The sequence below is a fragment of the Lissotriton vulgaris genome, chromosome 12 (genome assembly GCF_964263255.1).
Source record: "Lissotriton vulgaris chromosome 12, aLisVul1.2, whole genome shotgun sequence".
Classification (NCBI taxonomy): domain Eukaryota; kingdom Metazoa; phylum Chordata; class Amphibia; order Caudata; family Salamandridae; genus Lissotriton; species Lissotriton vulgaris.
In genome coordinates this window covers 31,188,928-31,209,079 of record NC_141700.1, presented here as the reverse complement: position 1 = coordinate 31,209,079, position 20,152 = coordinate 31,188,928, and the positions used below count along the sequence as shown (strand labels likewise).

Genomic DNA, 20,152 nt, shown 5'->3' with positions numbered 1-20,152 from the left:
GGGGTGATCGTGTCGGACCGGGGGTCGCAGTTTACTGCGCAATTCTGGAAGACTTGGTGCACTGCGCTGCACGTTAAGACAGCCCTGTCCACCAGCTACCACCCTCAAACGGACGGCCAAACCGAGCGCCTGAACCAAACGCTCAAACAGTATCTGTGATGTTTTGTGGTCCAGGGCAGGGAAGAATGGGTCGACTTGCTATGGGTTGCAGAGATAGCCTACAACAACGCCACTCACAGCTCCACACAGTCATCTCCGTTCTATAGCAACTATGGCCAACATCCCAGGTTCTTGCCATTTCTACATCCGTTCAGAGAGGACAGGATTCCCGCCACAGCGGACAGGGTGGCACACATAAAAGACACGTTGATGCGCTCAAGGGCTGTCCTGATAGAGGCCAAGAGAAGATACAAGGCTGCGGCAGACAGGAAGAGAAGGCCCGGGCCACTGTACCGCACTGGAGACTACGTCTGGATATCCACAAGAAACATGAGGTTTCGAAAGAACAGTGTGTTCCATCCCAAGTACATGGGCCCCTATCGAATTACCAAGTGTATGGGCCCCGTGAACGTGAAGGTGTGCTTGCCCCAGTCATTGCGGATACACCCTGTCTTTCATGTATCATTGCTCAAACCAGCACCCTCCAAGCCGTCTGGGACACCTAGGCCGGTATGCGTGGAGTCGGAGGTGGAGTATGAAGTGTCGGGCATACTGGCGTCCAAATGGCGCAGGGGGAAGCTGTGGTACCTGGTTGCGTGGAAAGGCTATGGCCCGGAGGAGCAATCATGGGAACCGGATGAAGGGGTTCATGCTCCGCGCTTGGTCTCCTTGTTCCATCGGCGTTTTCCTGCCAGCGCTGGCCCCGTGGGGAGCCGCTGAGAGGGAGGATGTACTGTCAAGAATTCCTGTCATGCGAGGGGAGGAAAACGGTAACCAGCGAAAACGGACTACATCTCCCAGGATGCTTAGCGGTTGAGAGGTTATGTAAACAGGAGAGCCGTTACATAACTCAAGGAAAACACGCCCTTATGTAAACAGGAGAGCTGTTACGTAACTCAAGGAAAACACACCCTTATGTAAACGGGAGAGCCGTTACATAACTCAAGGAAAACACGCCCTATAAAGGGAGGAACCTGGAGGTACAACGCTGTCGGATATTGTGTTTACACCGACGTACCTGCTTCGTGAAGAGCAGCGTTCCGGAGTGGTGCTCCAGTAAGGCAAGAACGGAGGTAGGTCGAGTTGTTACTCCCTGGGCCGTGTCTTGCCCCATCGTCACCTGTGAAGGACCCGGAAGCTCTACCGGTCAACCATTGAGCTTCGCTTTAGACTCGGCGGAGTCAAGGCGCAGTGGTGCTTATGCTGGTTGGAGTCGTAACTCCCAGCCCGACCAGAGATAAAGGGACTGCCAGCTGTAACACACACCAGGAGGTGTTTGCCGCGTTACAGACTCGGAAGTCCACAGGATCGATCGAGCGGCTGCTCTCCGTTCAGTCTTCTTGCTTTTGATTGGGGTATCGGTGACGCATCACCAGGAGGTGACTCCGCGTCCCGGTGCAGTCTGAGGAAGAGGTTGAGCGGCTGCTGCCTTCAGGTAGAGACCCCGGCTGGGTGTTTCCCTGACTCCTCGATTCTCCCCAACACTCTTCGTGCCCCTCACAGCCTACCGATTGGCATTGTCGGCCATTTCATTTCTGCCCTCTGTTGGCATCCGCCGGGATCGGCGTATATGCAGAGGACGGTTAGGACCATCCGTGCTGTGGGCTGGTAACGTACTTAGCCTGGAGGATTCCAGTGACTATAACTTTTGTTTACTCTTCGTATTATTTGTGCCTTCATTAAAATAACTAACCCTTCACAAGTGGTTGCGTCCTCATTATCGTGTCTGTTAAACGATCCTGAGACGTTCAGGGCGTTACAAAATATCCGACCTTAATAACACTAACTGTCTCCCGGTCGATAACAGACATGGCAACACTTGATGATGTGCTGGCTGCTTTAGCGACCGTGCAAGTTGAATTGGCTGCCTCTAGGCAAGAAACAGCTGATGTAAAAGCCAGACTGGATGCTATCCAATTGGACCCGCTCACGCCCAGCACCTCCCTCACGAACCAGACCCCTGCGGTAGTAGTGGAAATGCCGGTAGCCATCCCCTTGGCAACACCAGAGAGGTACAGTGGGGATCCTAACACAGTGCAGGTATTCCTCACACAAGTGGCGCTACATTTATCGTGCAAACCAAAGGCGTTCCCCACGAGTCAGGCTCGTGTGGCTTTCCTTATTTCCTATTTGGCTGGAAACGCGGCACAGTGGGCCGTACCTCTGGTGAGCAGGGACGACCCCATCTTATGTGATTGGGGTGCTTTTCGCGAGGAATTCCTGAAGGTATTCGACAGAAGGGCTGACTCGTACACGGCGGACCGTGAAATGCTTGAGTTGAGACAGGGATCCAACGACCTGGTGCAGTATCTCAACGCATTCCGAAGGCTGAACATAGGCTAAGTGAAAGAAAGGGGGATCATGGGAGAAAAGGAAAATCCCTTCCATCCTACGTGACGGTGGGAAGTCCTGAAACTTCCACCGCATCCAAGGGAGAACCCATGGACATCGGCGCAATACGAGCGAGCCTCACAGCCACGGAGAAAGAGTCACGCCGTAAACAAGGATTGTGCCTATATTGTGGCAAAAAAGGCCACTACGTACGTGAATGCCCTGCCAAACCGAAGACGTCACGTTATCGGGCCAACCGGTCGGTAACAGCCGTGGTGGACATACCGGCGGAAAACTAGAGGACTCCCAGACCAAAGAAGGGGCATCTCGGAGTCACTCATCCATCCCTTCACTTTCCAACTCGGTCACTAAGGGACAACGACACCTGTTTCTCACGGTGCACGTGGGAGTGCATGACCAGTGGATACCCGTTGTGGCCATGGTGGATTCAGGGGCCACTGGCATGTTTATGGACCACAACGAGGCATGCAGGCTAGGGCTAGTGCTTCTTCCCAAAGCTGTACCCGAAGACGTCTATGCTGTAGAGGGAAGGCGATTGGTGACGGGGCCCATCGGGCAGCACACGGGGGTTCTTCCGGTGAGATATGGGAGGAACCATATGGAACAAATCGATTTTAACATCATCCGAGCGCCCCAATATGGTGTCATATTGGGATTGCCATGGCTACAGAAACACAACCCCTCTGTGGATTGGCCAACACATCGCATCGAAATGACGTCACCGTATTGCACCCTGCATTGTGGAATACGACCGGAATGCCTTGACGCAGATGAGAGCGGGAGTCAGACGGTGGCTACAGCGGCAGAAAAAGATGTGGCTCTCCCCCAGGCTTATCACAGTTTTGAGGACGTATTTGATGAGGTGAAGGCGGAAGTGCTACCACCACATAGACAGTTTGACTGCCAGATCGACCTGGTGCCAGGGGCCAGCGTTCCCAGCGGCAGGCTGTATGCCCTGACGGAGCCTGAAAACGTGCATCTCCGGGGGTACCTGGATAAACTCCTCATGCTAGGATTCATCCACCCGTCCAAGTCTCCGGCCGCCTCGCCACTCTTCTTCATCCCGAAGGCTAATGGGGAGCTGAGAGCCTGTGTGGACTTTAGGGCATTGAATGCGATAACCATAAAAAATCGGTACCCCTTGCCTCTCATCAGTGTACTTCTGGAACAGGTCAAGAAAGCTTGTATCTACACCAAGTTGGATTTGAAAGGGGCATACCATCTGGTGCGCATGAGGGACGGAGACGAGTGGAAGACCCCCTTTAAGACCAGGTTCGGCCTTTTTGAGTACCTCGTCATGCCGTTCGGTCTGTGCAACGCCCCGGCAGCCTTTCAGTACTTTCTGAATGAGGTATTCAGAGAGGAGTTGGATATCTACGTGGTCGTATATATCGACAACATCCTCATCTATTCGTCCAGTGTGGAGGAGCACGTACACCACGTCAAAGCTGTGCTCCAAAAGCTGAGGGAAAACATGCTGTTTTGTAAACTCAGCTAGTGTGACTTCCACGTCACATCCGTGGAATTCCTCGGAGTGATGCTGAGTCCAGAGGGACAGGAGATGGCAGAACGAAAGATCAAGGCGGTGAAAGAATGGCCGGTGCCCCAAAGCGTGAAGGACGTCCAAAGTTTCATTGGCTTCGCCAACTTTTACAGGCGGTTTATAGATGGATTTTCAGGATTGGTGGCCCCAATCACACAGCTACTGAGGAAGTCCAAGGAGTTTGTCTGGTCCCCTGAAGCGAACACAGCCTTTGAGGCCCTGAAAAGCGCCTTTGGTAAGGCGCCGGTGTTGGCTCACCCCGATCCGGATCTCCCCTACGTGGTGGAAGCGGACGCATCGGATGTGGCGCTGGGGGCTATCTTGTCCCAACGCAACCACGACACAGGGGTGCTTCATCCCGTTGCGTACATGTCCCGCAAACTCAACGACGCCGAACGCAACTACCATATTGCGGAGAAGGAGCTTCTCGCAATCAAAGACGCCTTCACCGAATGGAGGCATTGGTTGATGGGGGCAAGACATGTGGTATCGGTGTACACGGACCATCGGAACCTTCAGTTCATGATGGCCACAAGACACCTTTCTCCCAGGCAGCTGCGGTGGATGATCTTCTTTGCGGGGTTCAACTTCCGCATCACATATCGGCCGGGGACGGAAAACCGGAAGGCGGACGCCCTGTCCCGTCAATCTGCAGTTAAGGAACCATTGCCTGCGACCGAGCATTCCATCATTTCCCCGAGGATGGTATTGGGGGTTATCCAACCGGATACTTTCCTGAGGGGAATAAAGAGAGGGATCAGTCATTCGCATGGCGGAGGTGGCTCCTCAGTCACAGAGAATGGCAGCTGAAGGATGGGATACCCCTGAAGGGCAGGTGCCTATTGATACCCACGCCTAGGCTAAGGAAACAAGCATTCGTCTGGTGCCATGACTCTCCATGCGCAGGTCATTTGGGCTTTGAAAAAACGGTGGCTAGCATGGGACGGCATTTCTGGTGGCCAACCATGAGAGTGGATGTCAGGAGGTGGGGACAGGAGTGTCCTACGTGTGCTACCATGAAGGCCGACCATGGCCGAACCCAAGGGCTCTTACATCCACTTCCAACCCCGGATAGACCATGGGATAGCATATCACTGGACTTCGTGGTGGGCCTACCGGTAGACCAGGGGATGACGGCAATACTGGTGGTGGTGGACTACTTGACGAAAATGGGGCACTTCATCCCCTGCAAGAGAGTCCCTACGGCCGGGGAATTGGCGTCCCCACTCCTAAAGAATGTGGTACGACTGCATGGATTACCTGGGGTGATCGTGTCGGACCGGGGGTCGCAGTTTACTGCGCAATTCTGGAAGACTTGGTGCACTGCGCTGCACGTTAAGACAGCCCTGTCCACCAGCTACCACCCTCAAACGGACGGCCAAACCGAGCGCCTGAACCAAACGCTCAAACAGTATCTGTGATGTTTTGTGGTCCAGGGCAGGGAAGAATGGGTCGACTTGCTATGGGTTGCAGAGATAGCCTACAACAACGCCACTCACAGCTCCACACAGTCATCTCCGTTCTATAGCAACTATGGCCAACATCCCAGGTTCTTGCCATTTCTACATCCGTTCAGAGAGGACAGGATTCCCGCCACAGCGGACAGGGTGGCACACATAAAAGACACGTTGATGCGCTCAAGGGCTGTCCTGATAGAGGCCAAGAGAAGATACAAGGCTGCGGCAGACAGGAAGAGAAGGCCCGGGCCACTGTACCGCACTGGAGACTACGTCTGGATATCCACAAGAAACATGAGGTTTCGAAAGAACAGTGTGTTCCATCCCAAGTACATGGGCCCCTATCGAATTACCAAGTGTATGGGCCCCGTGAACGTGAAGGTGTGCTTGCCCCAGTCATTGCGGATACACCCTGTCTTTCATGTATCATTGCTCAAACCAGCACCCTCCAAGCCGTCTGGGACACCTAGGCCGGTATGCGTGGAGTCGGAGGTGGAGTATGAAGTGTCGGGCATACTGGCGTCCAAATGGCGCAGGGGGAAGCTGTGGTACCTGGTTGCGTGGAAAGGCTATGGCCCGGAGGAGCAATCATGGGAACCGGATGAAGGGGTTCATGCTCCGCGCTTGGTCTCCTTGTTCCATCGGCGTTTTCCTGCCAGCGCTGGCCCCGTGGGGAGCCGCTGAGAGGGAGGATGTACTGTCAAGAATTCCTGTCATGCGAGGGGAGGAAAACGGTAACCAGCGAAAACGGACTACATCTCCCAGGATGCTTAGCGGTTGAGAGGTTATGTAAACAGGAGAGCCGTTACATAACTCAAGGAAAACACGCCCTTATGTAAACAGGAGAGCTGTTACGTAACTCAAGGAAAACACACCCTTATGTAAACGGGAGAGCCGTTACATAACTCAAGGAAAACACGCCCTATAAAGGGAGGAACCTGGAGGTACAACGCTGTCGGATATTGTGTTTACACCGACGTACCTGCTTCGTGAAGAGCAGCGTTCCGGAGTGGTGCTCCAGTAAGGCAAGAACGGAGGTAGGTCGAGTTGTTACTCCCTGGGCCGTGTCTTGCCCCATCGTCACCTGTGAAGGACCCGGAAGCTCTACCGGTCAACCATTGAGCTTCGCTTTAGACTCGGCGGAGTCAAGGCGCAGTGGCGCTTATGCTGGTTGGAGTCGTAACTCCCAGCCCGACCAGAGATAAAGGGACTGCCAGCTGTAACACACACCAGGAGGTGTTTGCCGCGTTACAGACTCGGAAGTCCACAGGATCGATCGAGCGGCTGCTCTCCCTTCAGTCTTCTTGCTTTTGATTGGGGTATCGGTGACGCATCACCAGGAGGTGACTCCGCGTCCCGGTGCAGTCTGAGGAAGAGGTTGAGCGGCTGCTGCCTTCAGGTAGAGACCCCGGCTGGGTGTTTCCCTGACTCCTCGATTCTCCCCAACACTCTTCGTGCCCCTCACAGCCTACCGATTGGCATTGTCGGCCATTTCATTTCTGCCCTCTGTTGGCATCCGCCGGGATCGGCGTATATGCAGAGGACGGTTAGGACCATCCGTGCTGTGGGCTGGTAACGTACTTAGCCTGGAGGATTCCAGTGACTATAACTTTTGTTTACTCTTCGTATTATTTGTGCCTTCATTAAAATAACTAACCCTTCACAAGTGGTTGCGTCCTCATTATCGTGTCTGTTAAACGATCCTGAGACGTTCAGGGGGTTACACCTTCTGTTTGGACTTACTACTGCGCCTCGAGTTTTCACCAAGGTGATGGCAGTGGTGGCAGCACATCTCAGGAGGTCGGGGATACCTGTATTCCCGTATCTGGACGACTGGCTGATCAAAGCGGAGTCGCCAGAGAAGGTGCTCCGTCATCTGCAAGAGACCACTCAGTTGTTGCACATGTTGGGTTTTTCGATAAATATACCCAAGTCTCACCTGGTGCCCTCCCAGCGCAACATGTTCATAGGTGCGGTACTGGACACTACTGTATGCCGTGCATTCCCTCCTCCTCAATGGATTCGTGACATACAGGAAATGATTCCTTTATTCTACAATGGAGCGGTTGTTCCAGTCCTGAATGTCCTTCATCTGCTCGGTCTGATGGCTTCTTGCATTCTGATGGTCAACCATGCACGCTGGCACATGAGGGCACTCCAGTGGTGCCTCCGCAGGCAGTGGTATCAGCACAACGGAGATCTCAGGGAGTCGGTGAGGATCTCCAGATAAACTGCAGCGGATTTGTTTTGGTGGAGCGTGGAGGGCAATCTGTCTCAAGGAAAGACTTTTCATCTACCTCCTTCGGTGGCCACAGTGATAACAGATGCATCCACTCTAGGCTGGGGTGCTCATCTGGGGGATCTGGAGGTCAAAGGTCTTTGGTCTCCAGAGGAAAGGTTGCTTCACATCAACCTTCTAGAGTTGCGGGCGATACGTCTGGCGCTCAAAGCCTTCCTCCCTTCCCTTCGCGGTCAGTCGGTTCAAGTCCTGACGGACAACACGACCGCGATGTGGTATGTCAACAAGCAGGGAGGAGTAGGGTCGCAGTGTCTCTGCAGAGAGGCTCTGCGTCTCTGGTCCTGGGTTCAGGACCACCAGATTTGTCTGATCGCAAATCATCTGGCCGGAGTTCTGAACGTACGTGCAGACATTCTCAGTCGGCAGTTCTCTGCCGACCACGAGTGGAGGCTCCTTCTGGAGGTTGTTCACGACATCTTTTAGATGTGAGGGACGCCTCGGGTGGACCTGTTCGCCACTCGCGAGAATGCTCACTGCCTGTCATTCTGCAGTCTCCAGTATCCGATGCAAGCAGCTTTGGGGGACGCGTGTTAGTTGAGTTGGGGAAGCCAACTCCTTAAAGCGTTTCCTCCCATACCCTTGATTTCTCGGGTTCTGAGGAAGATTCGCCAGGACCGGGCCCAAGTCATATTGGTCGCCCCGGATTGACCAAGAAGGGTGTGGTACACGGATCTACTCCACCTCTCCTCGGCTTACCATCAACCGCACCCATAATGCCAACAAATGGTTCAGTCCTGGTCTCAAAGCCAAGAAATTAGAGTTACGGCAGGCCGAACGAGCCTGGAGAAGAGCATACTGTCCCACCCGAAGACAATATTTAGTTATTTTACTCAGCGAATACAAACTAGTCATTCCGACAGCTAAGACCGAATATTTCTCTGGGCGTATCCTAGCTGCAGAAAGCCAGCCTCGTGAGATCTTTTCTACCGTCCACGAGCTGGCATCATCGGACAGAACTCTACCTAAGATCCCCCCCACCCAGGCCCTATGCGACTCGCTTAACGAGTTCTTTATTGAAAAAATAGCCCTCATCAAATCCAATATCCCCCCCCCCTCCGCTCACTTTCACTCCCCCCCCAACCCCCTGGCAATAGCCGGTCCCTCACTTTTATCCCCCCACTTACTAGAGATTCCTTGCTCCTTCTACTCAGTCGCGTCAAGTCGGGCTCTCCTGCCGACATCGGCCCGGCACGCATTCTCCACCAGATTTTCACTATATGCCCATCTCCCGCTCTTACTCTCTTGAATAACTGTTTCACCTCTGGTTTCGTTCCGGCTTCCTTTAAGACTGCTATAATCTTCCCGATACTAAAAAAACCAGGGCTGACCCCTCCTCCCCGGCAAATTACCGCCCTATATCCCTTCTCCCCTATTTGGGAAAGGTAGCAGAGTCCCATGTCACCCAGGTGCTCAGCTCTTTTATAGAGAACAGTAACTACCTTGCACCCTGCCAGACGGGCTTCCGCCCCCGCCACTCTACCGAAAAGGTGGTTATTTCGGTCATGGACCAACTCAGGGAGGGACTCGATAGCAACACTCCCCAGGCCCTGGTCCTCCTGGATTTGTCCGCCGCTTTTGACACGGTGGACCATTCCATCCTTTTGTCCCGTGTCAAGGCAGTGGGCATCGGGGAACAGGTTCTGACCTGGATAGGCTCCTTCCTGAATGACCGCACTCGGGCGGTCCACCTTGCCGAATTTTCGTCCCCGCCTCGCAGGGTGAAATCTGGTGTCCCTCAGGGCTCTTCTCTTTCTCCCCTTTTATTTAACCTCTACATTTTTCCTCTTATTTTTGCACTTCAACAAATGGAGGTCACAGTCTACAACTATGCTGACGACCTCCAACTTTTTTTTTATTTTTCCTCCTCTTCACCAGGCACCACTTGCTTCCAGTCCGTCATGCTGTTTATCCGGGATTGGATGAATACTAACCACCTTAAACTCAACCCGGATAAAACTGAGCTGATTTTGACGGGAGGTAGTGGTAACCCCTGGTCGCCTTCCTTTTGGCCCCCTTCTCTTGGTCCTCCTCCTATCCCCTCTCACTCAGTCAAGACCCTTGGCATTACGCTCAATCACCACTTGACACTTCACTCCCACATTAGTTCTGTTGTTTCTTCTTGTTTTTTTACCCTGCGTATCATAAGGAAAGTATCCCGGTTCTTCTCTCCTTCTGCACTCAAACTGATTGTAATGGCCATGGTCTTATCTAAGATCGACTACGGGAACATCATCTACAATGGTGCCCCCGCCTATGCACTCCAACGCCTTCAGCTGGTGCAGAACCAGGCTGCCCGCCTGGTTCATGGCCTATCTAAATATCATCACTCTTCACCCCTTGTCACGGGCCTTCACTGGCTCCCAATTAAACAAAGAGCACTTTCAAACTCGGCTGCCTCACTTTCCAAGCCTGGGCGGGCACTGCCCCCGCTTTCATTAACTCTGCTATCTCTAACTACAGTCCTTCCAGAGACCAACGTTCCTCCACTAAATCCTTACTAGCCATCCCTCGCTTTAGGAAAAAGCGATCTCGCGGTCAGAAATTTTCGATTCTTGCCCCCACTTTCTGGAACACCCTTCCCCTCCCCGTCAGATCCTCCCCCTCCTATACTGAGTTTCGCAAAGCCCTTAAGACTTTTCTGTTTCAGCAAGCTTTCAGCCTATAGCCCCCGGTGCCCTCCCCAGTTCAGGAATCCTTCAGCGCCAAGAAACTGCTCAGTGAATGTGCGCTTTACAAATTGCTAAAAATTAAAATTAAAATTCTCCTCTCACCCGCCGCTCCATCTCCCTTTCAGGGCAGATCTCCTCTCTCAGATGGAGGGGCAGGTTCTACACCCCCACCTCCAGACATTACACCTTCATGCCTGGAGATTGAATGGGGCAACCTGAATTCCTTTTCTCTACCTCACAATGTGGTGGATGTCATTCTTTCGGCCAGTCTTGACTCCACCAAGTCCATCTATTCGTATAGGTGGTCTAAATTTGTTGTTTGGTGTAGGGAGAAGGCTATTGACCCTTTGAGGGCTCATTTGTCCGATATTTTGCAGTTTGCTCTTTCTTTAGCGCAGCAAGGATTTGCTGTTGCCACCGTCAAAGGTTACCTTTCGGCGTTGTCGGCATTTCTCTGTTTGCCGGGTCAGCCGCCTCTTTTTAAATCTCCAGTGGTTTTGAGGTTTCTGAAGGGCCTCATTAATAAGTTCCCTCCTTCTCCATTTATCGTGCCTCAATGGGACTTAAATCTTGTCTTAACATTCTTGATGGGTTCTCCCTTTGAACCCTTACACAAGTGTCCAATGAGGCTTTTGTCTTTTAAGACGGTCTTCCTAGTTGCGATCACCTCGGCAAGGAGGGTAAGTGAGCTTCAAGCTCTTAGTTCTAAGCCCCCATTCCTGACCATTCATGCTGATCGAATGGTTCTTAGGACCAGGGCTGCTTTTCTGCCTAAGGTGGTGACTTCCTTCCATCTAGGACAGTCCATTACCCTTCCCACCTTCTATCCTCCCCCTTCCAAGGAGGAGGAGAGACTGCACCATCTGGACCCTAAGAGGGCGGTGTCCTTTTATCTTGATAGAACAAGAGACTTTCGAGTATATGCCCAGCCGTTTGTTGGTTTTGCTGGTTGCCGGAAGGGTAGAGCGGTGCACAAGCGCACACTTTCCAGGTGGATAATTCTTTGCATCAAGAACTGCTACTCTCTGGCAGATAAGGACCCTCCTGAGGGTATAAAAGCTCATTCTACCAGGGCAAGGTCTGCTACTTCTGATTGTCTAGAGGTGTACCTGTTGAGGACATTTGCAGAGCCGCGACTTGGGCTTCCCTCCACACTTTCGCGAAGCATTACTGCTTGGATACCGAAGTGAGGAGGGACGGCCACTTTGCGCGCTCTGTCCTCCAAGATTTCTTGGTATAGCAGGGTGGACACCCTCCTCCGGGAGTGGGGACTGCTGTGGGACTCTATTCACAAGTTGAGGAATCCACTGGCAGATACATCTATCAGAAGAACAAGTTATTTGCCTTCGGTAACGCTTTTTCTGGTAGATACAGTATCTGCCTGTGGATTCCTCACTGAGCCACCCGCCTTCCCGTTGTCCACTCTGCTTTACCTATGCTTATGTACATTTTTGTATATTTATGTATATGTTTAAAATGGGTTTTCTTACCTTTGCTACACACTATGTATGTATAATTTTGAAATGTATGTACTGTGTACAATGTATTTGTATATATCTACTGTCATTGGTCCGTCCGGGTGCCTCGAAGGCACGGAAAAAAGGTGGTAACTGATGTCATCACACCGACGTAGGCCTAATATGGTGTCGGTGACGTCATACGGAGCCGCGCGCGATGCCGTGCTCCTATGACGTCGTCCACGCCGGCGTGCTACAAAGAATTTTCCGAACGTTGCTGACGCAAGGGGGAGGAATCCACAGGCAGATACTGTATCTACGAGAAAAAGTGTTACCGAAGGTGAGTAACTTGTTCTTCAAGACTGCTTTTTCAACTTCAGGATTTTAAGCATCCGGTTTCTTATTTTAATAGATGAGCAAATGTACCCCCCACGTCCATTACCTGGACCTTCTTTGCTCATTTGTCGGTTATGAAAATTAGCAGCCACAACTGTGTTTAGTTGTTAAATGAATCACTAGCGCTTCAAACAGAAGCTCATTAGATAGAAAAATATAGGCTATGGATGAACAAAGTTGTGGATAGATGCATTCATAAATGGTAAAAGCCATAATGCAGCCAGAGATGAGTGTGAAGGCAATGTAAGAGGCTTGGAATATGTTACATAGTTAACTTGTTAAAGAATGGGATGTTGAATTAAACCATTTGAAGTTTTTTCACTTTTGTTTATTGGGAATGTAACCAGTAAAATTAAAACATCTCTTTCTTCTCAACATGCTGTATTCGACAATTAGTGTAAAATAAGCCTATTCTACTTAGGTTTAAGGATTTAGTTTACTTTAATAACAGAACGGTTAGAAAGTCTCATGTAGAAGATAATAGAGCGAATTTCGCTATGTCACTGACACTGTTGCTTTCATTATTATATGCTGTCAGTGAAGGAAGTTTGAGCCGATGTAGATGGACACCTGTGTAGGTCCTCAAGACTCTACTATGTGAATTCGCTCTGCCAGATTTGGCAGAGCAATTCAACAGTTTTTAGTGCTATGGTATTCGCATCGTGGCACCTCAAAATGTGTGTTTGATGTGGTAATGTGTTTAACGAGATGTACATGCATAACTCCTGTTATCAAGTAATCGAGTTGCTTATTCATCTGTAGTCATGGATCCTAGTCTTCTGGTGTGTACTGAGTACTGAATAATCAAAAACAAAAGAGGGACCCTGAACCGGAACCTAGGGAAAGGATACGGGAGGGGAACAACCCACCAGGGAAGTCAAAGTTAAATAACAACATGAAAGGGAAGTTCCCAACAGTCAGGCGGACCAATAGGTTCTAACGTTACTAATTTGCCCACAGAGAAGCTGAAAATCTTTTTAGATTATTTTATTGACATTTTTACTTTTAAAAAATGTTTTTTCCTTTTAAATATATAAACATTATTTCAGTGACTCACATAGTATACATAATTCTTGTAGCGTAAGCCCAGAGCTCAACAATACATTAAAAACAATTCTGTAGATTCATTCATCCAAACAGGCAATCGCATTCATACTCTTCCAACAAAGCTTACATCTAATTACAAAACACTTAAGCAAAAAACACACACACACAGACTCTCATCAGTCAAACAGAAAAAAGCGCCTCGCATCGTGGCGCCTCAAAATGTGTGTTTGATGTGGTAATGTGTTTAACGAGATGTACATGCATAACTCCTGTTATCAAGTAATCGAGTTGGTTATTCATCTGTAGTCATGGATCCTAGTCTTCTGGTGTGTACTGAGTACTGCTCATGCGGTCCCTTAAATCTGAAGTTGTATGCTTGTCGCCCCTTTGGTTTGAATTTAGAATGTGTGAAAATTCATGTGTCCTCAATCGTTAATAAAAATAGATTTTTTTGTCTCTTTTGCTTTATTTCCTGGTATGAACCTGCACAATACTATACTGAAGGAAATTGCCTTTTATGTTTGCCTATTGTATCAGAAACCTATGGTTAGACACGTGTTCCATATGTGTCTCTGCTCTTGGATAGCCTTAGTACTTAGAGTTAGCAATATCACTTTCATTCTTTGTGTTGTATTGCATTGTTATTAACATCAAGTGACAGGTTTCAGAAGAATTGGATCTATCACTAGCCGCAAAAACACATAATGTTATATGAGCTAGTTCTGCAGCACTTTAGGTGATATTATGACTGCATTACTTTTCATTGTCATTCCCTTGTTTGCGCAGCAGTTGTTCGGAGATTAGGGTGGATCACTCGTTATGATTCAATATTTTGGCGAAATCACTTAAACTGATGTGTTATTATATGATTTGCCGACAAATGAGTTATAGTTGACAGAGTGAAAATAAAGACCCACTTGACATTCCTGCCCATCACTATAAGCAGCGGTGTCTGAGGCTAGTCTGCAGTTGCGCTCGGTTTTGACTGTGTAAATGATCTTATTTAGATTAATTGTATGTAACATACTCATGTCGATATAGTGACAATCTGGTATGCTATGGCCCACTAGGAACCATGTTGAAGAGTCTGCTGTAGAGTTACTGAGATGGTAAAACACTAAGCGTATTTTTCAGGAACATTTTACAGACCTGGGACAGAGGTTTATGTGGCATCTTCTTGTGACTTCAGCATGTTAACTTTACGGAGATGTTTTGCTTGAGAAGGGTAATGCGGATTCACTTCTCCAGTTCACCGCTTACACAGATGAGGCGGGACAACAATATAGTATAAATACATTGTTACATTTTGAGTATAACTTTGTACATTAATCACTACTTCTCTTGCAGCTGATAAAATGTGATTTCACTTCTAAAGATTACCAATTTGTTATACTGTGACGTTCGATTCTGTTTTGTAATTTATGGAACTGTTTTGTTCCGTGGTGTGGAAGACACACTCAGTTAAGTTTTGTCCCAGCCCTAACCTTTTGTTTTTGTTTATTTTCTTGATCTCTTTTTCCAGTGTCTACAAACAGATTTTCTGCCAAGGTGAGGCAATGTACATATAACACCTGCTCAAAAAGAAACTATTTGCTTTAATAGGAAAGCTGTTGATCCGCTTCCGACATTTTGATTGTCACTAACGGAAATAAAGATTTTGCACTTGTGAAAATTCTGTGCCTAACATCCTTACTCCACTGCCACAATCACTGGTATCATACAGCAGAATTCAGCTTGGGACAACCTTCAGAATATCAGCTCCATCTTGATCAAAGAGTGGGTTTGCGTCTTGTCAAGTCAGTGATCCAGCTCCACATGGTACAGTTCAGTTGTGTGGTTTCTCCAAAGAGGTTTCAGCTAATTGATCACACAGTATGTGTTTGCTCCTAGATTTCTTGGTTAAATGCAGGACATTCACAGTGAAATTATTTGGCTGTGGTTCACTGCACATTGTCAAACTAAAGATTGTGAAAGATTTTAGTTTTTCACAATTTATTTTATAACCAGGAATATAACAATTTTTCGAACAGAAAAGAAATACCAAGGCATTTTCAAGTGAAGACATACTGTAATCAGTGATTGATTTATTTATGACTTGACAACACACTTGCTAATTTTTTAAGGGATTTGTCTTGAGGTGCTTCGATATACCCTGATATTCTGAATATTTGATTTTTGTTTGCTAACTCTTTCTAATATTTGATTAGCTGCTCGTCATTTAGTTTCTGTGGAAATATTGAAGTGTGGCATGTGTGGTTTAACACCTTCCTGTTTAGGTTTTATTTTTCAGCAGTGTACCGCTTGTGGAAAGATTTTAATCTCACTCATAAGAGCTTTAGGATCCCCTATTCAGGTTAAAAAACGGTAAATATTCTAGTTGTTCATTCATTTTGTCGTTCTTTTAATTTTGTTTCCCATGTAGGAAGCCTATCGGCTGATCTACGATACATACCGCAAAGATGGGTTCTTCAGCCTCTGGCGAGGGAACTCTGCCACCATGGTCCGTGTGATCCCCTATGCTGCCATCCAGTTCTGTGCACACGAAGAGTATAAACAACTTCTGGGGAGCTACTATGGCTTTCAGGGAAAGTAAGAACGTTGCTCATTGTGTTTAATACAATACCTTTGAATAGAGATCCACCGCTTCTAGAACAGTGAAAAGACAAGTGTACTCCTATTAGTTAGTCCTCATTTGAAATACAGACTCTTTCAACCACACAAATGAAAGATGCCCTGACTTGCTCCTGCCTTAATACAAAAGCCATTGCTAACAGTTTTGGTAAACAATGAAAACCCTTTTAATTTAATGCCTGAAGCAGATTGCCCCACTTTTCCACTGTTCTTGTTATTTATGATGTCATTGTAGGAACTCACCTTGGCAGCATTTTCAACAAGTTTATTGGAGCAGGCTAAAGTCTGTGCTCAGATCTGCCCTTTCACAGTGTCTTTCATCTCCTATTTAAGCAGCGTCTGCTCACAGACATTTCATATGTCATGAAAAACTGTCAAAATAGAACAATTTCTCAAAAGTGGCTGATAACATGTACAAATCAGTACCACATACTTCATCGGTTTTATGTATGTGTTTGTGTGTATATGTGTGTGTATATATTGTTTATTACAAAAATACATCACAAAAGACCACAGTACGTCATGTAATTGTTTAAACACCCCACCTACCAGAAGACTATAAAGGGATACATAAATGTATGAAGACGAGTGTCCACTCATATGCTGTTGCTTAATTTCATGACAACCCTACAGGACAGACGTAATGAACTTGCTATACCTATAAAAACACATTCCACATGGATCCCAAATTGGTTGACATTAAAAGGATTTGTCCTACTCTTCCTGCATTGTAAGTAGTTGACATGTTGGAGCTCCAACTTTAGAGGACATCCATCCTCATAGCCAGTACTTCACATAATTTAGTGGCATTTTCCTTAGGTACTCACTTATATAAAGAGGAATGATCACATTAATATATTGGTTCTATACCAGAGTGTCACCACATTATATTAAACCACATCACTCAATAGAAGTGATACAAATATTCAAGTCTAAGCTTCACCACTATTTATACTGGCCAAGTCCTACTATAATTCCTCCAAATCAAGAGAAGCCTTGATCTTTTAGCAAAATAAATCGAGTGGTGCATATAAATACTGAGACATAATTGTAGTGGTCTGGTGGTGGCAGTCTAACAGCATGGAATGCCATTCTTGCCTTAACTTATCCCTTGCCACTGTGAATGATTCTTAAAAGGGTATGCAGCTCTCAGAAAAAAGTAGATACCCCCAGGATGTCAACATCAATTGACTTCTAAACGCAAGAGCACATATTTTTGTCAAAGGTATGGATACAATCTCAAAGGGTAGAAAATGTATATTTTTGGAAAAGAAAAACCAGAACAAAAACACAGTGAGTTCTCATTGGTTTAGCTGCAGTGGTCATAAAAATGGCATGAGGTAAAATGGCTACTGGACGCTCCACACCACACTAAACCCTACTCACTTGAGGAAGAATTTCCTGCATGTTGAGACTTCACCACACAGTGGTCTGAAATCTCCATGAGGGGGTGTCCAGTTCGTGACCAAGATGGGCTCCTACATTCTCTCCCACCAGGTAATGGGGTTTGATCGTCCCTTTGGGGGGGATTTTTGGCTTCACACCTATACACGCTCTAGGTACACGCAAAGTAGGGGTTGCATAGTAGGAGTACACCTGATTACTGCCTTGTTTAGATGCCTGCACATATACATAGTTTTAGCAGAACTAGTATAACTATATCTCTATTTACTCTTTTGGTACTTGTAATCCCTTTTAATCTGCTTTTGTCTACTGATTATCGCAGCATATATTTTCTATACAAGAATAACATTAGTTCAATAAACGTATTGAAAACGCCCCATTATGTATTCTATGTATATTTCTCCGAGCACAACAGAGCACGAGTGACTGAGCGAAAGGTTCTGATCTGTTACTCTGATACCTGAGGGGTCAGTGTGTCCTGGTCAGTGGTTGCCAGAAACCATTTGCTCCCTGGTAAGGTTAGGGGCGCTTATGGTAGCACTGTGAGCTAACTGGTCTCTAGGTCAACATATCCTATGGGAGTGCCCGAAACCAGTCTAGGCACCTCGCCCAAAGTTTGTTGTCCAACTCTCCCCTGCCCGTGACAGAAGAGCGCCCAGCGGAGCTTCTGAGAGAGGTACGGCTGCAGGATTATGCAGGGAGACTGCTCTGGAGTAGGTAGGGGAGGAGCACTCCAAAGGTCGCCATGAAACCCGAGAGGGGGCCCGCAGCTCTACAAATGCTGAGTTCAGAAAAATGCTCAAGACATTTCCTTTCGGCCTTGCCTGATTCATTTTTCTCTAAATTCATAGCCTCCCTTCACAACCCTGCTAAAGCGCAGAGATACCCCTTCGGGGGTCGATTCTAGCGCTATACAGACAAATACAAATACATGCTATCTTTGTATGTATTTCCTGTACTTGATGTAATTATGTACCCTGTAACTCGCTGATCCTCATGTTAAACACTCTGATACCTCCGGGTCTAGCCAGCGCTGTATAAAACGTTGCAAATAAATAAAATAAAACGCGCATGTCCTACGGATTAGTGGGAACTATACGACATGGCACCACCAACGTTGGTTGGGTTCTTATTTAACCCTCTATCTGATTAGTTCAAGAAGTTCAGTTGTGCTTTTCTCAGAGACCCCTACTCGCCTTCAAACTGGAGATGTCCATGGTGGGAATGGAAATCCGCCTCAGCTGAGTAGGTATAACCTATATAATGGGTGTAGGTTATTCAAGCTTGTAGGATAAGGATTTTTCCCACATTGTGTAAACCCTGTCTCCATAAATTCATTTACAAAATATCTTCTCACTTCACACAATGTCTGTAAATGGGAAAGCAGATGAAGAACAAGTTGTTAATCTAAATATTACCGAAAAGTACAGACATGCAGTTACAATGAAATTACTACAATATAGTCTGCTGGCAACGGGTGGAGACGTTACCTTCGTGGTTGAGGCACACTAAGCATTCAGAACAGAGGTCTTTTATTTTTGGGTTACATTCCCAGCTGCGGATGCTTGCACAAAATTGTTTCACACTAACATTGAAGTTGAAACACCGGATGTATATTCCATATGTCAGCATTGAAATTCCATTAATTTATTAAGAACACACTCAAAGAGACTGTTTGTTATAGATTCCTAACCGTAGAATTTCACCCAGGCATCAGACTGTATCCGGAAAAAAAAATTGTAGCAGTACACCTGCACGTCGGTAGGTTGCATGTTGCTCGCCTGGATAACGTCACAGTGCCTATTTAGATGCCGTCCCTGCACGCTGACGTCAGTTCTTTCTTTTTCTGCGCCAGCCTAGCACAGATCCGGAGATAGCTACCCCTTTAGTCACTTTTGTCAAAGCGTTTTTGCATTTTGTAGACTTCTTTTTTGAGTCTTCGACTCCTGGTGCGCAAGCGATGTACTATCATCGGACCGGCTTCAGGCCTTGCGAGGCCTGTCACAAACTGTGTTCCTCTGGTGCCTGGAGTGTGTCTACAATCCAAAGTCGTGCTCTGACTGCTGGACAATGAATCCCAAGTCTTTGCGGGAGCGGTCCCGAAAGCTGTTGAAGGTCCGGCAGTCGGCTCCGCGTCGTTCCCGGGCTTGCTCGAGAGGAAGGTCTCAAGACTGATCGTTGCACTCAGTCCTCCAAGTCTTCGGATAAGTTGAAGCACAAGAAGAAGGCGATGAAGCACCAGCATTCTTCGCCTTCTCCCTGTCGGTCAGCTGACACGACGCGGGACCTGGAGGGTTGTCGATCTAAGACTCCGTCTTCGGTGCCTACTTCTGGGACGACACTCCGCCTCCCTCCCTCTCCGGGAGTCGGAGCGTCCCCTGCCCAGCTTCGTACATTTTATGAAGCCCTCCATTCCATCTTTGGGCAGCCCGACTCTGCCGACGTGCCTTTTGGCCCTGTGTAACCGTGGGGGGGGGGGGGGGGGGGGGGGGAATTGAGCCTTTGATGCTAGCAGCCCGATGCCGGTGGGCCCCCGAGGATCCAGACCTTGATCCAGATTGACGCGACCTTCCCTTGTGCCAATCCCGACAACGACCCCGGCGTCGATCGTGCCCCAGACCGACACAGTCCCCAACCTTACTCCTATGATGGTACCGGAGCTGGATCGATGGCCGCTGATGTCGAATCCGACGCCAAAGGGTACTTTTGTTCCCTTTTTCATCCCTGGTGTTCCCTAT

At 48.1% G+C, this 20,152-nt stretch overlaps 1 protein-coding gene across 6 annotated transcripts in view; it reads left to right on the top strand.

Annotated features, from left to right (window-relative positions):
- SLC25A42 (solute carrier family 25 member 42) overlaps positions 1-20,152 on the top strand; it is a 257,863-nt gene that overhangs the window by 129,951 nt on the left and 107,760 nt on the right. For all 6 annotated transcript variants that reach the window (XM_086946865.1, XM_086946866.1, XM_086946863.1 and 3 more), the window contains exons 4-5: positions 14,902-14,927; positions 15,802-15,968. In XM_086946865.1, the coding sequence (XP_086802991.1) occupies positions 14,902-14,927; positions 15,802-15,968 (193 nt within the window). The remainder of the gene's footprint in view (positions 1-14,901; positions 14,928-15,801; positions 15,969-20,152) is intronic.